The following is a 15,076-nucleotide window of genomic DNA, read 5'->3' on the forward strand; positions in this document are numbered from 1 at the left end:
AAGCAATTTCTGTAAGTAAATCAACACACAGCCGGCCATTCACACTGTACTGGTGGTGGTGCGTAATGAATGAAAGTAGAACCGTCTTGTCTTAAAGACTAGCACTTTTGTACAGCGGGGTTGCCTCGTATCGTCGCAACGTAGCGTTGTACGGTTCTTTGCATTGTTGTTGATCCCCCCGTGCATGTGTGATGATCGATCCAACGTAAACATAATGCATTGCACACACGGAATACCCCACACACGCTACGCGAGATAGAAAGGAGACAGAAGTACTGCCAACTGCGCCCATGAATCACTGAAAGGCCACGAATTAAAAACAAGAGGACTTGACATGTAGCTTAGGGTGAGTATGAGAAGCCTTCTAATTCTATGGAAGTATGGTGAGTACGTCCTTCCTCCATGTTGTAACTAACATTTCGCGAGAACTCAGGGAGAAGCTTTTCCTGGACATGATCATAATTTAGGGCCGACGGTCCGAGTAAACTCGTCTAGTACTTTATAGTTGGACTCTACGAATCGCCTTCCAAATGTTAAAACTAAAAAGGGTGATTCGTAGAGTCCTACATGCAGTTACTCGGAATAATTATGTATGATTAATGGTCCATAATCGCCAGAATCAGCACTAAATCAGTAACTGTGCTGTGTTGGCATGTTATGAATACATGTACGTAGTCCGAGTAACCATGGAGTAACTCGGGACTCTACGAATCGCCTTTTTTAACATTTGGACATGGTGGCATGATAGTAGAGTCCAAGGATCATATCCCTATTCCGACTGCCATTATTGAAATTCCACTCATTTTCATCATACCCCAAACAAAATCCTCAGATTTCACCCCCCGAAACAGTCCTCAAACTGCCTGATGCGCTGCACCCCTGTACTAGTACTACTAGTACTAGGCTTCGGTGGGAATTGAAAATACGATGGTGGTGGTCACCCCATGGTTACCCCTAGTTGAGCCGCAAAGGTATCAACACAAAAATTTGCTGAATAAAATTGTCGGCACAAGCATTTATTAGTTTTAAGAAGGACATGAAGTAGATATAAAAAACCAGAAGAGTCTTCAAAAAATTTATTATCAACTAATGTGACAGACAGGACAAAAATATAACAAATGGGTAAAATGTGACACTTGTATATGTTGAATAAATGTAGGCACAAGCATTTATTATTTTTAAGGACATGTACATGTAGAAGGCCCTATATTAAAACCAAAAGAGTCTACAAAAAAATTTATGTTCAACTTTTTTTTACCTAGAGGTGATTGAAAAAAATGTGACAGACGGGACAAAAATATGGGTAAAATGTGACAGACGGGACAGATTTTGAGCTGAAATATCAGATCAACTATACGTCAAAGGACATTTTTATTTTACTTTCTAGGTGAGGTCACCTGGATAGAAGATAGGAATGCAAGTTTGAACCAAAATGATCTTTTTATGTAAAAAATACACAACTTTTGGGGGGCAGACGGGATATTGCAATGTCGTTTTTTCAAAATGGTGCAACACTGTGATGTTTCATCTTTTGGTTTAAAAATCTATAGTGATGGAAAGGGACGGCATCAGACTTCATAGTCAACCCCAAATAAAATGTTTGAAGCTTAAGAACTGTACCAGAGGGGAACTCAAATTTCCATCACAAAATAGAGGAAAACGCAACTTCTGTTTCTTAAAACTTCAAGCCTTGATAAAAATAAATCCAAGTGCAGCAGAAGAAATGCAAAAACTGTTTCTGAAAGCTTGGTTTGTCTACTTAGAAAATGTACTTTGAAAATTCATGAGTTTGCAACTCTCATCCAGAATTAACCAAGCATAAGACTTACTGGTAAATTATAATTTACTAGAATTGTAGCTATATGATGTGGTATTATGGCAGAGGGAAATTGTGCATTGCACAACCCGGACAGGATGGATGCAAGGTCATCCAGTGTTATTGCAAGGTCATCCAGTTTTATTATGTGGACCACTGTACATGTACTACTACATGGGGAGGAAGCTGGTAAATTTATGGTGTAAAATTTCAATTGCCGGGTTACAAAGAAATCTTGGACGCTGCCCACCTGTCGTGCCTGTACTGCTTTCCTGTTTTGTGGTACATGTACACTGCAGGAAATACAACAAAATGACAATTTAGGGTGATATTGTAGACCTTTTTTGAGTGAAATACATTTGACTTTTGTGTTTATTATTTTGGTTTAACCCATAAGCACTTCATTAAATTATGTAACGTTTACTTCTTGATAAATCTGTGATAACATTTGACCCTGCCCAGCATGGGCGTCGCAAGGGGGGCCTTGCCCCCCCCCCCCTCCCCCGCTTCCCCCGGAAAACAAAACAAAAAAAGAGGGAAAAAAGGATAAAAGAGGTGCGAAGCCATATGTTATTTGATGGGTAGTAGGGAAATGCTCCCCTGCTCATGATCGTAAAAAAAATTGAGAATATAATGAAAAAGTTAAGGAATTTTTGGGGAAAATTAGCTCTGCCCCCCCCCCCCCCCCCGAAAAAATCCTGGCGACGCCCATGCCCAGGGCAGTTTGGGGCGGTTTAAGGCGGTTTAAGGAGTAACATGTAGGGCGTTTGTGGGCGGTCCGGGGAGTAATTGGTTACTTCCACTGAGGAACTAAATTAGCTCTGTCAACACTTGGAAAATGGAAATTATATAACTCTCAAAATGTATTAAGGATGAAAATTTTTCACATACTGTATACTGTGAAATGGAATGTTCTGTGCTGCTTCCGATTTTTCCAAGAATTATTACAAATATGCAAAGATCATAAAATAAACAACAGCCTGCTCCTGGTAATTAATGCGTACATGATGTAACTAAATTAAAAGAAGAGGAAAAGTTTCTAGTTGAGCAAATTCAGTATTCGTATCATCAAACTCAAAACAGCTATAGGCCTTGGCAGAAAGTTGCGTGCCTGAACACTCAACCGTTCTGTGTGAAATACACAAGGACGGATCCAGAACACAATTTTGGGGAGGGGGGGGGTGGCCCAGAATAATTTTGGTCCCCCAAAAAGTATCCACAAAATTATGGCGTTATGAAAAGTTATGAAAATTGTTTGGATTCTAGATGCTCTGTGGTGCGATCTGAGGCAATTTCGGACCAATTTGACGGGTTTGTTTTGGAGGAAAAGATGGTGGTGTACCCAGTGCCTGCCTTTATTGCAACGTCACTTAAAAAAACAAATTGAGTTTGTTCGGGGGGTCTTGGACCCCATTGCACCCCCCCCCCCCATCTGCCCTCCGAAATGCACAATGCCGTAATGTTTGCATTACCGTGAATATTGTGTTAAATACACAGACCATGACAACAACAATGACACAACTCTTTTCATGAGTCTGTGTACCATTTCAATTCAGTGATCAATACAGCTGCTTGTGATAAACTTTTCACTGTAACTTATCGTTGTTGTTTTTTTAATTCATACATAGTGCAACCAAAACGTGGAATTGCACAACAGGAATAGTACAGGATGCCCCTGGCTCCAAAACAAATACAAATGTATAGTACACGGTGCGTATTATAGGGCTGTCCATTTTCAAATAATTTAGTATTCCATTACTCGAAACTGCATTTAACTGAATATTCGGTTATTCAAAACTGCAACTGTGTGCTGCACTGGTAATAAGTTGCATGAAGAGTGGGGCGCCGGAGTGTTTTGCAGTAATTTTTTTATATCTGTAAAAGGATTTTATAACGCAGTAAAAGGATGTGAACAACTAACCGTCTTTGACAAAAAAGTTACAGTCAACAAAAGCCGCAACTTTTCGATAAAATAACGTCACCTATATGGGTAGGGCCTACTGTGTATCTGCGTATTTTTCGAGAATATTCAAACCGGCAAGAAGCTATTCCAATATTCGATTGATGGTCAAATATTCCACTATTTGGCATATGCGGGACAGCCCTAGTGCGTATGATCTCTCCGAGAGAATTTTTCAATTTTCATGCACCAAAAAAAAAACATGGGATCAATGCGTTTGCCAGGTACATGTAAGAGCATGCACACATGCATCTGGGCTTAACAACCCTAACCCACCTCACTCCTCCAAAATCCTCCTGGCGGTTTTGGAGGATTCTAGAGGATTGAGGATGAATGGTGATTGAATCAAATGAGGATTCTGGAGGATTGAGGATGAATGGTGATTGAAGCACAAGAGGATTTTGGAGGATTGAGGATGAATGGTGAATGAAGCACAAGAGGATTTTGGAGGATTGAGGATGAATGCATTTTGAGGCAGGACTGTCTGATGATTTTGAAGGATTTGGCGTTGGTTATCCTTCATTTAAACACGAGTGCAAAGTTTTGGGATGAGGAGGATTTTGGAGGATTGAGGATGAATGCATTTTGAGGCAGGACTGTCTGACAATTTTTAAAAACTTAGGCGGAGTTGAAAAATTTTGGAGGATTTTGGAGGATTGAGGATGGTTGTAAGCAACAAGTGCCTAGGGGGTTAGGGTTATTAATTAAGGCATTACAGGATCACCCACCAGGGACCACATTATTGGAAAGTTTTCAACAAGGAAAATTTGGACCAAGTTGTGGGGACTTATGACTTTAACCACAGTGTTTTGGTCCTGCAGAATCTATTACCCAACTGGTGTGTTCTTGTCCCAACAACACACAAGTTTCAGTGGGGTAGCAAGGTCATTTATATTTGGGGGGAGGGGGTTCGTGAAAAGGGCACTTGCACATCTGTGCTGAAATGTAGCCAGGCTTTTCTCTGAACGCTTCCAATGGGGGCGCTGTTCAAACCAGACAATCGTGCATGCTATCATAGACAGTTCATGTAGGTTTTGCTTTTCAGGGCAGCTCAATTGCCGACAATAAGGCGAAATTCCAAAAAGGCACTCGTAATTAAGGCAACTGGTATTAAAAAAAAGGGCCCTTGTTTAAAAAAAAAAGGGCACTTGTTTAAAAAACGGGGGGGGGGGGGGCACTTATACAAAAAAAGAGCACTCTTTGCAAATAAAAGTTGTTGAAAAAAAGGGGGGTGAAATACAAAAGGGTAGTCTTACCCCCTTATCCCCCCTCACGCTGACTACACCACTGACATAGCTGCCAACTATTACAATTTTTTTGTAATTATAACAAATTTTCTGTTAAATTATGAAAATACGTATACATTAATTTTTTTAATTTTTTTTTTAAATTATCCTCTGGCCTACAGTACATTATCAATCACAACAAGAAGGGTATGCACATGTACGTGTACATGTAAACCATGTACCTGTACTCGATGTTGGTAAAGCTGGTACATACAATGTACACTGTTAAAGGGAAAATACAACATTTGCAAACATCAAAAAATAAAACTACCAAATCATTTTGAAATACCTTGCTGGACTGTTAGTGAATGACAGTGTAAAGCATCCTGTAAAATCATGGCACCTGGTATACTGTCATTTTCAAGAAAAGTGGTATTTTTGTATCAATTTCCAACGCTGATCGGCCGATCAGCGTTGGAAACAACTGGCTTTTTTTTTCAAATACTGGCCCCAATTGACCATCGCACTTGTTTGCAATCGATTACAAACCTATGAACGGGTACGAGCCAGCTAGACTGGTTCCCTGACCTTACAATTCCCCAATGTATGTAAACTGCTCTGTTTCTTCTTATATGGAGTCAGGGAACCAGACTACAGGAAAATGATCGTTTTTCTTGGTTTTTATAGCATTTTCGAACCCAAAACCTCAAAAAAGTCAGTGTAACTATATTTGCTATATATTTCCAATCCCCCAATTCCATCCATTTCTGAAAATTACAGCAAAAGCAAATGATGTATATTCCCTTTAATATACGAGCAGTTGAAATGACCGCGCGGGTTGGCTACTTAAAGCCCGAGTCCATCATTTGCAGCTATCCAAAAAAGTAACCGGCGTAATTATTGTTGAAAACATACTGGTTGAAAGATAGTAAGGGGACTAAACTCCCTGTGAAATCATCCTTTCTGACTCTCATTTTGAAGAAATCAACGACAGAAGGCATTTCCAACGGTGCTTCTTAAGAAGCACCGTAGAAAAATTAAATTAGCTGTTCATTTTGTTATTCGGCGCAGCGCGCACAAGCATTCGAACGATGCACAGGCGCACGCGGTTGCTATAATTCGTTGGATCAGTGCGCAACATCGCGTAAAGCTGCAATTCAAAACAATTCGAAACATGATTTAGCAACTTTTGATTTTAAATTGAGATCCCAGAATGCTGTTTTTCTCGGAATATGAAGCTGAAGCTGAGCTGAAACTTCATCAAGTAGGTTGTTCAGTATCCTTCATTAGATTTTGAACACTTTTGTTGCTTCAAACGAACAAAATGCACTAATTACAAATGATGGACTATAGCTTTAACTGGGATTTTGAAAAGTTGGCAGCTATGAGTTTGGGTGCCAGCCAAGGTGCAGGATGTCATTCAGAAATCTGGTTTTGCCCTCTCTACTTTTAACAACCTCTTTGCTTTTAAAACACGTCGTATCATGCTGCACCTGCACCCATGGGTAGTTCTTTTGGGGGGGGGGGGGCATAAAATACAAACTCCCTTCATACTTCAACTGAATTCCCCGCCATTGGCTATACACAATACCTCATTATTTGCTGTACTGTCACCTAACCACGGTTTTGGTTGTAATTTAATGCAGTTTTGTTTTTCTTTATTCAGTTCAAGTGCCAGAATCTATGAATCAGGGCGTTAATGCAGACTACGGAAGCATGGGGTATGTACGAGAGCAGTGATATCAGATAACCTCATCAAAGCCCAGAACAGGCTGGACATGGAAGCCTCTGAGTTACCAGGTTGCCTCGTTGACCGGAAATCCTTCCTCCGAAACAGGATGATATCATTGGTCCCGATTGTGCCACTCCCTGGTGAGGCCACGTCCATGGAGGATGATACAGAGCTGGACGATGACGTGTCAGAGGGCTCTGAGGATTCTGGGATTGAGAGCACGTCGTATCACGCTGCACCGAGACGAAAGGTTAGAGTCAAGTTTGATGCAGTGTTCGTGAACTTGTTTGGGAATCTTTCACTCGTGCTCCTTGGATAGCTACATTGAAATAAGATGGAATTTTGCGTCGGGGTGATATAAATCAAATTAGGTTTTGCCCTTTACCGTCGGTGAAGGGCAAAACCTAATTTGATTTACATTGAAATAGTATACTTTAATGAAATATTCCCAAACAAGTTCAGAGTACATTACGATTACGCCTGTGTTGAACACACAGAGAATCAGCAATAGAAAATACATACAGCATTGTAATTACATGTACCTGTAACTATCAAGAAAAAAAATAAATAAGACTGCTGCAAACTGCTTTCTGACGGGATGTTGACCTGAAATATATAAATCTAAAACATAAATCTGGCCTGACGTATTGATCTTAACAAGGTCTTGTTAAGATCGATACGTCAGGCCGCCTGAATTTTATGAAGATGAAGGCCAAATTAAGGCTGTGTAGTGTGTTTGACATTTTCTGTGCTCCACAAGCACGAGTGGGATAACGAACTTATCTTCAAACAAACTTGAAGCACAGTAAAGTTGGAACAGGCACGCTGTGCATGCAGCAGGAATGGAGCGTGCATCTTGGAATAGCACGATACGCGGTGAGCGATATGGGCGTGGTATAATGTAGCATGGTTTGTTGCCATGGATTGACCAATCAGAATTGAAAGTTGATTGAAGATTTATACATGTACAGTATTATATGTACAATGTAGTACACTTGTTTGTTGAATATATATGGATATTACTCAAAGAACAAAACAAAATATTAAAGTGTTAATTAACTACATGTAAACGTAACTAGTTTGTTTGGAACATGTTATGTCAAAATTACATTTTTTCGTCCCTTAAAGGTATAGTCCATCATTTGTAATTTGTGCATTTTGTTCATTTGAAGCATCAAAAGTGCTCAATATCTGAAGAAGGATGCTGAACAACCAATCTGATGAAGTTTCAGCCCAGCTCACCTGCATTTTCCGAGAAAAACAACATTCTAGGATCTCGATTTCAAATCAAAAATTGCTGAATCAGGTTTTGAATTGGGCCTGAATCCAGCGTCCAAGATACCTTCTCACTAGCAGATTGCAGCTGCGCGATGTCACGCACTGATCTGACGAATTATAGCATCCGTGCGCGCGTGTGCGTCTTGCCAATGCTTGCGTGCGCTTCGCCGAATAACAAAACCAACTACTAATTTGAATTTCCTACAGTGCTTCAGAAGCACCGTTGGAAAGGCTTTCTTTCGTTGATTTCTTCAAAATGACAGCTTGCCAGAAAGAATAATTTCACAGGGAGTTTAGTCCCCTTATTATCTTTCAACCAAATATGTTTTTCAACAATAATTACGCCAGTTAATTTTTGGATAGCTGCAAATGATGGACTCTGGCTTTAATCAATATTTTTAATTAATAATTTTTTTAGACCATTTTTATATAAAGATACTGACCTATGTAACATTTCCATTCAATAGGAATATTAGTTGCTCTTTTGTACAAGTTGTCAAACCAATATCTGTTGATAATCTTATCATTGCAAAGAAAAAAAGGCGGGGTGCTTGGCTGGTTGCCAACTTCAAGAAGAAGGGCTGCATCAAGTTTGTACAGGATCCCAACTACAAGTCATGTATAAGAGTGTAAGTTCTAAATTTCTTCTTTTTGCTTTATAGTAGGCCTATATGTTAAGGGCTTTCCAGAGTACGGGAGTCCCAGCTCTACACGCTTTTTGGCGTAGAATGTCTCAATACCGAAGAGAAACTCACATGCCACAATGTTCAAGGAAACATACACTGTACAACAGAATTCCATGACTTAAATACTTTCTTGCCATGTAACTATGACTTTCCACCTTCAAGGGAAATACAACATTTGCAAACATCAAAAAATAAAACTACCAAATCATTTTGAAATACCTTGGTGGACTGTTAGTGAATGACAGTGTAAAGCATCCTGTAAAATCATGGCACCTGGTAAACTGTCATTTTCAAGAAAAGTGGTATTTTTGTATCAATGGCTTTTTTTCAAATACTGGTCCAAATTGGCCATCGCACTTGTTTGCAATCGATTACACACCTATGATTGGGTACAAGCCAGCTAGACTGGTTCCCTGTCCTTACAATTCCCCAATGTATGTAAACTGCTCTGTTTCTTCTTATAATGGAGTCGGAGAACCAGACTACAGAAAAATGATTGTTTTGAACCCAAAACCTCAAAGAAGTCAGTGTAACTATATTTGCTATATATTTCCAACCCCCCAATTCCATCCATTTCTGAAACTTACAGCAAAAGCAAATGATGTATATTCTCTTTAATGTAGCAGTGAAAGGGAGAAATTTCAACATTTTTATAGTGTTGATGCTAATGAAAATTTCATATTCATGAGCCAAAGCATGATGTCATTCAAGGCAGAACAGTAGCGTCTCCATAGCTTTGTGTACAAGTATATATCAAAATTGTCTTCTTTTGTTGGAGTAAGTTCCACCTGTTACTTGTTTACCACGTTAACTAGCTTGTTTGGACAATAGAAGTGGTCAATATTTCTTTTATTTTTTTTGTGGGTAATTTATTTTTTACAAAAACTCATCCGTTTCTTTTCCATGGTGAAAATTTCAGGTGTTTCTGTGGTCGTTCCAAGCGTTACCATGTAACTTTTTCACAGCATAAGGATCCCATGAACCATCTGAGATATATCAACGACACGGGTAGCGGCCGGATGCCTTACCAGGCCCAGCAGGACTTAAATCAAAACGGGCAGGGCCGAGCCACACCAGAGGGTGCTGAGTCAACGGAGCATTGGAACGCTAAGGAGCATTTGGTGGAAGTCCCCACCGATGCCTTTGGGGAGATTCACTTCAATGAGGCTGTCGATAGAGTGTGTACGTCCAAGGTGAGCATCTGAAATTCTTTGTGATCTTTAATCAGCCCCTCCCCCCCTCAACCCCCACACACACATCTTCGTAAACACTGGCAATCGTGGACCCCCTATTGTCCCTAATCCTCATTCCTTTGTTTGTGATTACACAATGTATTACTTAAGTAACAGCTCTCATTGGTTTTGTACACGAATTTCAATCGTGGACTATCGGTCAATTGTAGACTTATTGTTTGTGTCCTAACCATTTTGTCCTGCATGTATGTCCATGATTGACAGTGTTTACATACTCAAACGCACGCAAGTGTCTAATTTACCTGCAATCAGGGACCCTATTGTCCATCTTTTGTACTTGGAAATATCTCCTATATGTTTTGTACACAATCGCCAAATTGGGGACCTTATTGTCCTCTATTGTTCAACGTCCCTTCACACAAACCCACAAATACGTCTTCGAATTTCATTCGTGGACGTTCGGTCGCTCGCGGACGTTTTGTTTGTGCCCTAACCATTTTGTCCTAGGTCCATGATTGCCGGTGTTTACAAACTCAGACTTACATACTGTGGACATTCCAAGTATTCGTGTAGTTGAGAAAAAAAATGCAGAAAAAACTCATCTTACTCCCACTGCGAACACTCTTTCAGCCCAAATGTGTTATCATGATTTCCTTGAGTGTTCCTCTTCATTTTGCAACGGATAAACCTTACCCAAAATGCCTCTAAACCTGTTTTCCAGAGAGGGAGAAACCTTTGAATTCTGTGGCTAGCAGCACCATGACATTGGGCCCAGATCATCTTTAAGGAAACATACAGATATTTAAAGTCTGTTTATTGGACATCCGAGATATCAGACTGTTTCTGGGCATGATCTTGGAGTTATCTAATAGAATTTTTTCTCACTTCGAAACAAATCCCGAGTTCTTAATATTTCCTTGTATTTTTTTTTTTTTTTCAAATCATCAGTTTGTGCGCCTCTCAGACCACACGGAGATGAGATACGTCCTGGACCTGCTGACCAAATACTGGCGACTGACCAGACCTCAGCTGGTCATCTCGCTGACCGGTGGGGGGCGGAGTTTCAAACTCAACAAGAAGGACAAAGAGACGTTTAGCCGAGGCGTCATCAAGGTAAGGACCAGAGGCCAAATGTCTTTGAGCTTCTGGGCACAAATAGTTCGCTAAGCTCAAAAAATATATGCTTAGGAGAAAAGGGTCATTCGATGTGTACTGCTTGTGATGACTGGTGGTCAGCAAATTTTGGCTTAGCACATCATAGCTAGGGTGGATCATTTGTAATTGTGCATTATTTGTGCACACTCAATTGCACGTTGCACTGTCCACGTTCGCTTGTCAAAAATTGTCAGACTCTGAAGAATTTTTGGCACTTTTGTGCCCTAGTTATAACTTGTTTGTTCAAAAATCATGAAATATGTTGTTTGTATACAAGTACTCGTCCTCGTACTCGGAAGTTCTCCTGCTTGTACTTGTACTCGTACTCGTACTCGGCAACCTAAGTGTTCAGCAGTACTCGGTACTCGGGGAAAAAAGTACTCGACTACAACACTGCAGCTGTGAAATTGGGCCTAGACAAGTAGCTTTTTAGGGTAAAAAATGGCTTTGTGGAATGTGGAGTGTTATACATGTATGAAACTCATATTGACTGGCATTCTACGTCATATTAATATTTATATAACTGACATACAGATCCTAGTCATTTGATTGGTGGAACTCACATCACGTGACATTCGTTATTGCTCCCATTCATGCCGCGTCTCAAAAAGTACTATCCGCCCATGGGGAATGGGAAATACTATTCAACAGTTAGGATCATCCTTGTTCCCACGGCTTTTGAACAGTCGACCCGCACTTATTTTGAACAGCAGAGCGCCGCAAACCTGGGGAGAAGGTTGTGACCCGGATTCGTGCTGCATGACAACCACACACAATCATGGCGGCGACGTCAACGGATGTGCCAACGTTTGCGTCCATTTCAGACATTGATTTAAAGGACTTAATCGATGCAGCGGACTCGAATAACACCAAAAAGCAGATAAAATATGCAATAAACAGATTGGATGCTTACGCCAGGTTCGTTGGTACAACATTATCAGCCGTAGAAGCGCTATCGATGCGTGCTCTTGATGAATTTCTTTGCCGTTTCTACGCCAGCCTACGGAAACTCGATGGAAAACTGTATACGAAGAAGTCAATGCAAGGAATACGCTACGGGCTGCAAAGACACATTCAAGCCCTTCATGACTGGGACCTTAGTAAGCAACGAGAATTTGCTGGGAGCAATAAGGTATTCAAAGCCATGCTCGTGAAATTGAAACGTGAAGGCAAAGGATTCGTGAGACACAAAAGCCCAATTTCTGTTGCTGATATGGAGAAAATGCAAGCATCAAATGATTTGGACATGAGTACTCCAAGGGGACTGCAGAATAAGGTATTCGTTGACGTTATGGTTTACTTTTGTAACCGTGGACGTGAAAATCTGCGGGATATGAAGCCAAGTGATTTTATAATTTCCCAAGATGAAGATGACATTCAGTATGTCACCAGGCGTGATCAAATGACCAAGAACAATCGCGAAAATGATGATGAATCATCCAGCGGTTTCATGTATGAAATTCCTGACAATGACAGATGCCCCGTAAGATCATTGAAACTGTACTTATCCAAGCTGAACCCGAAGTCCCCTGATACGTTCTGGCAAAGACCCAAGGAAACTGCACCACCAGATGATGGCCCGTGGTACTGCATTGGCCCAGTAGGAACTAACACTCTAGGTTCCAAAATGAAAATCATCTCAACCAAAGCTGGATGTAGTAAAGTTTACACCAATCACTGCCTGAGAGCAACTTGCGTAACTGTTTTAGACAGTGCAGGCTTTGCTAGTCGTGATATCATGTCTGTCAGTGGACATCACAGCGAACAGTCAATCAAACACTACAGTAAAACAAGTGACGACAAAAAGAAGCAGATGAGTGCAGCATTGGCATCCCAATTGACAGTGAACCAGCAAGACCAGCACTACTCAGAACTGGATGATGATAACAATAAACCATCCACCCATCAGCAACAAAACAGATCCACAGCACTGGAGAACATTAACCTACCTTTGACTTCATCCCAAGAGGAGGAAATTCTTCAGGAACTTTCAGCTACCAGTGCAACTAATGCTCTTAACATCACCAATGATGTGAAATCCACTACAAGCCAAAACTTTAATTTTCATGGCTGTGTTGTTAACTTCTACAATGCCAAGTAGAGAACATTGACTTTCCTAAAGGACATTAATCCTTCATCCCAGGAGAAGGAAATTCTTTAGGAACTTTCAGCTACTAATGCAACTAATTTATATCTGAACATGATCACCAATGATGCAAAATCAACCACAAGCTAAAACTTTCATTTTCACGGTTTTGTGGTTAACTTCTACAATGCCAAATACAAAGGGGACATTGACTTTCACAAATGGCATTACATTGTAATTTAAAGGAAAGATTACTTTAGTGATGACACTACATTTAGCACAACCAAAACCTATAAAGACTGTAACTGTTGATTTTCAAAAGCATTATTGATTCCATATGTTGTACTTGTACTAATTTGTGGAATATCGAAAACATTAAATTTGTTCAAAAATACAATTTGTTCCGAACCTTTATTTGTGTGATTTGAATTTATTCCTCTTTTTTTTTTTTAAATAAATCAAATGACAAGGATCTATATGTCAGTTATATAAAACAAATATTGAGTGGCTTTAAATTGTGGAATGGGAGGAATATTCTCGCTCGGTAAAATCTGGACTGTTCCATTTCACTCGGCTTCGCCTCGTGAAATGGAACAGTCCAGATTTTACCTCGCGAGAATATTCCTCCCATTCCACGCTGAGCCACTCAATATTTGTATACTATTTCCCTCAGCTGACATATGCATGTAGGTCCCTTTGTGTCACTCACAGTCTCTCAGGGGTGCATAGATGTGCACTAGTGACCTCATTGCCAGTCTATAATTGTGTACAATATTTATCAGCAGTTTCATATGTTACCATGAAGGATTGAGTAACTTTGTTCTTTTTCATGCAGGCTGCTTGGACCACGGATGCCTGGATCATCACCAGCGGCTTCAACGCCGGCATTCCGCAGATCGTCGGGGAAGCGGTCCAAGCCAGCCACACCAGGGACTGGATCACGAGCGACAAGAAAAAGTTCTCCTCCAGCAAGCTCAAATGCATTGGTCTGGCGCCTTGGGGGTATGTGGACGGCAGCCATCAACTCCTCACAAGGAACGGCAGGGTGAGTAGGGAAAGGGGGGTTGGGTGTTAAACATGATTTGGCACAGAATCATTGTGTAAAGGGCACAAGCGGAAATCATAGCCCCAGAGAAGCATTGGTACACCCATCGTATCAGAGAAGCTATTGAGATCCATAAACATGACACTGTACCACAAGACATTGGCTATTTCATAAGCAACATGTGGCATTCACTAATACCAAGTTGCAACACAGCCACCTGACACAGTTCACAGCCAACTAACACACTGAGTGAGCAGGACACACCAACACAATGCCCAGGGCTCACAGCCAACTGACACACCTGAGCGAGCAGGACACACTATGGGCATCCAACTCCAACGCCCAACAGACAACCAATCTGAATCTACCAACACAAGCACTCCCAATCCTAACACAGCCTACGTAAGGAGCAGCATCTCCAACTCTCCTCAGTCTCCTGACGATGACTAGAGCAGGCCAGACCAAAGACAAGTTCTTTTGAGACCCAAGACAAGTTCTTTTGAGCCCAAAGACAAGTTCTTTTAGAACTTAAAGTCTTTTAGAAGTTAAAGCAGGACTGTTCTTATCAGAACTAAAATTACTTAGCGAAAGTTGATAATAAGCAGGACAAGTTCTTATCAGAACTAAATGTCTACTGAGTGACAGTAGTGATTGCTACATGGTGTTACCGCAAACCAAAACGATGTATGTAGTTGGTACATATCTGACTGATGCACTTCGCGTTGCATGCAGAAAATATTAATTTTGTATTACGCACTTATAATGAAGTTAAGTTCCCTACATAAGCCCGAGCTATCAAAACAAACATTGTAAACTTGAAGTCTACTATTCAAAAACTGTATAAGCAAATTCCCCAGGTTGGAAGTGACAAGAACTGAGACTCCATTTGAGTCTTAACC

At 40.6% G+C, this 15,076-nt stretch overlaps 2 protein-coding genes across 2 annotated transcripts in view; both read left to right on the top strand.

Annotated features, from left to right (window-relative positions):
- Positions 1-207: 207 nt before the first annotated feature.
- The window catches only part of LOC119720062 (transient receptor potential cation channel subfamily M member 1-like), a 37,261-nt gene continuing 22,392 nt past the window's right edge, over positions 208-15,076 (top strand). Inside the window, exons 1-6 of the mRNA XM_038189582.1 lie at positions 208-346; positions 6,669-6,984; positions 8,547-8,641; positions 9,618-9,891; positions 10,840-11,004; positions 13,968-14,177. Coding sequence (XP_038045510.1) covers positions 6,781-6,984; positions 8,547-8,641; positions 9,618-9,891; positions 10,840-11,004; positions 13,968-14,177 — 948 coding nt within the window. The 5' untranslated portion in view covers positions 208-346; positions 6,669-6,780. The remainder of the gene's footprint in view (positions 347-6,668; positions 6,985-8,546; positions 8,642-9,617; positions 9,892-10,839; positions 11,005-13,967; positions 14,178-15,076) is intronic.
- On the top strand, positions 11,705-13,529 carry LOC119720063. Its single transcript, XM_038189584.1, has one exon. It carries the CDS (start codon positions 11,825-11,827, stop codon positions 13,145-13,147), a length of 1,323 nt encoding a protein of 440 aa, XP_038045512.1. The 5' UTR covers positions 11,705-11,824; the 3' UTR covers positions 13,148-13,529.

The sequence above is a fragment of the Patiria miniata genome, unplaced genomic scaffold (genome assembly GCF_015706575.1).
Source record: "Patiria miniata isolate m_02_andy unplaced genomic scaffold, ASM1570657v1 HiC_scaffold_9, whole genome shotgun sequence".
NCBI lineage: Eukaryota > Metazoa > Echinodermata > Asteroidea > Valvatida > Asterinidae > Patiria > Patiria miniata.

Bases quoted from the DNA above. Each gene is read 5' to 3' on its own strand.
- LOC119720063 (XM_038189584.1), top strand. From the start codon at position 11,825: ATGGCGGCGACGTCAACGGATGTGCCAACGTTTGCGTCCATTTCAGAC.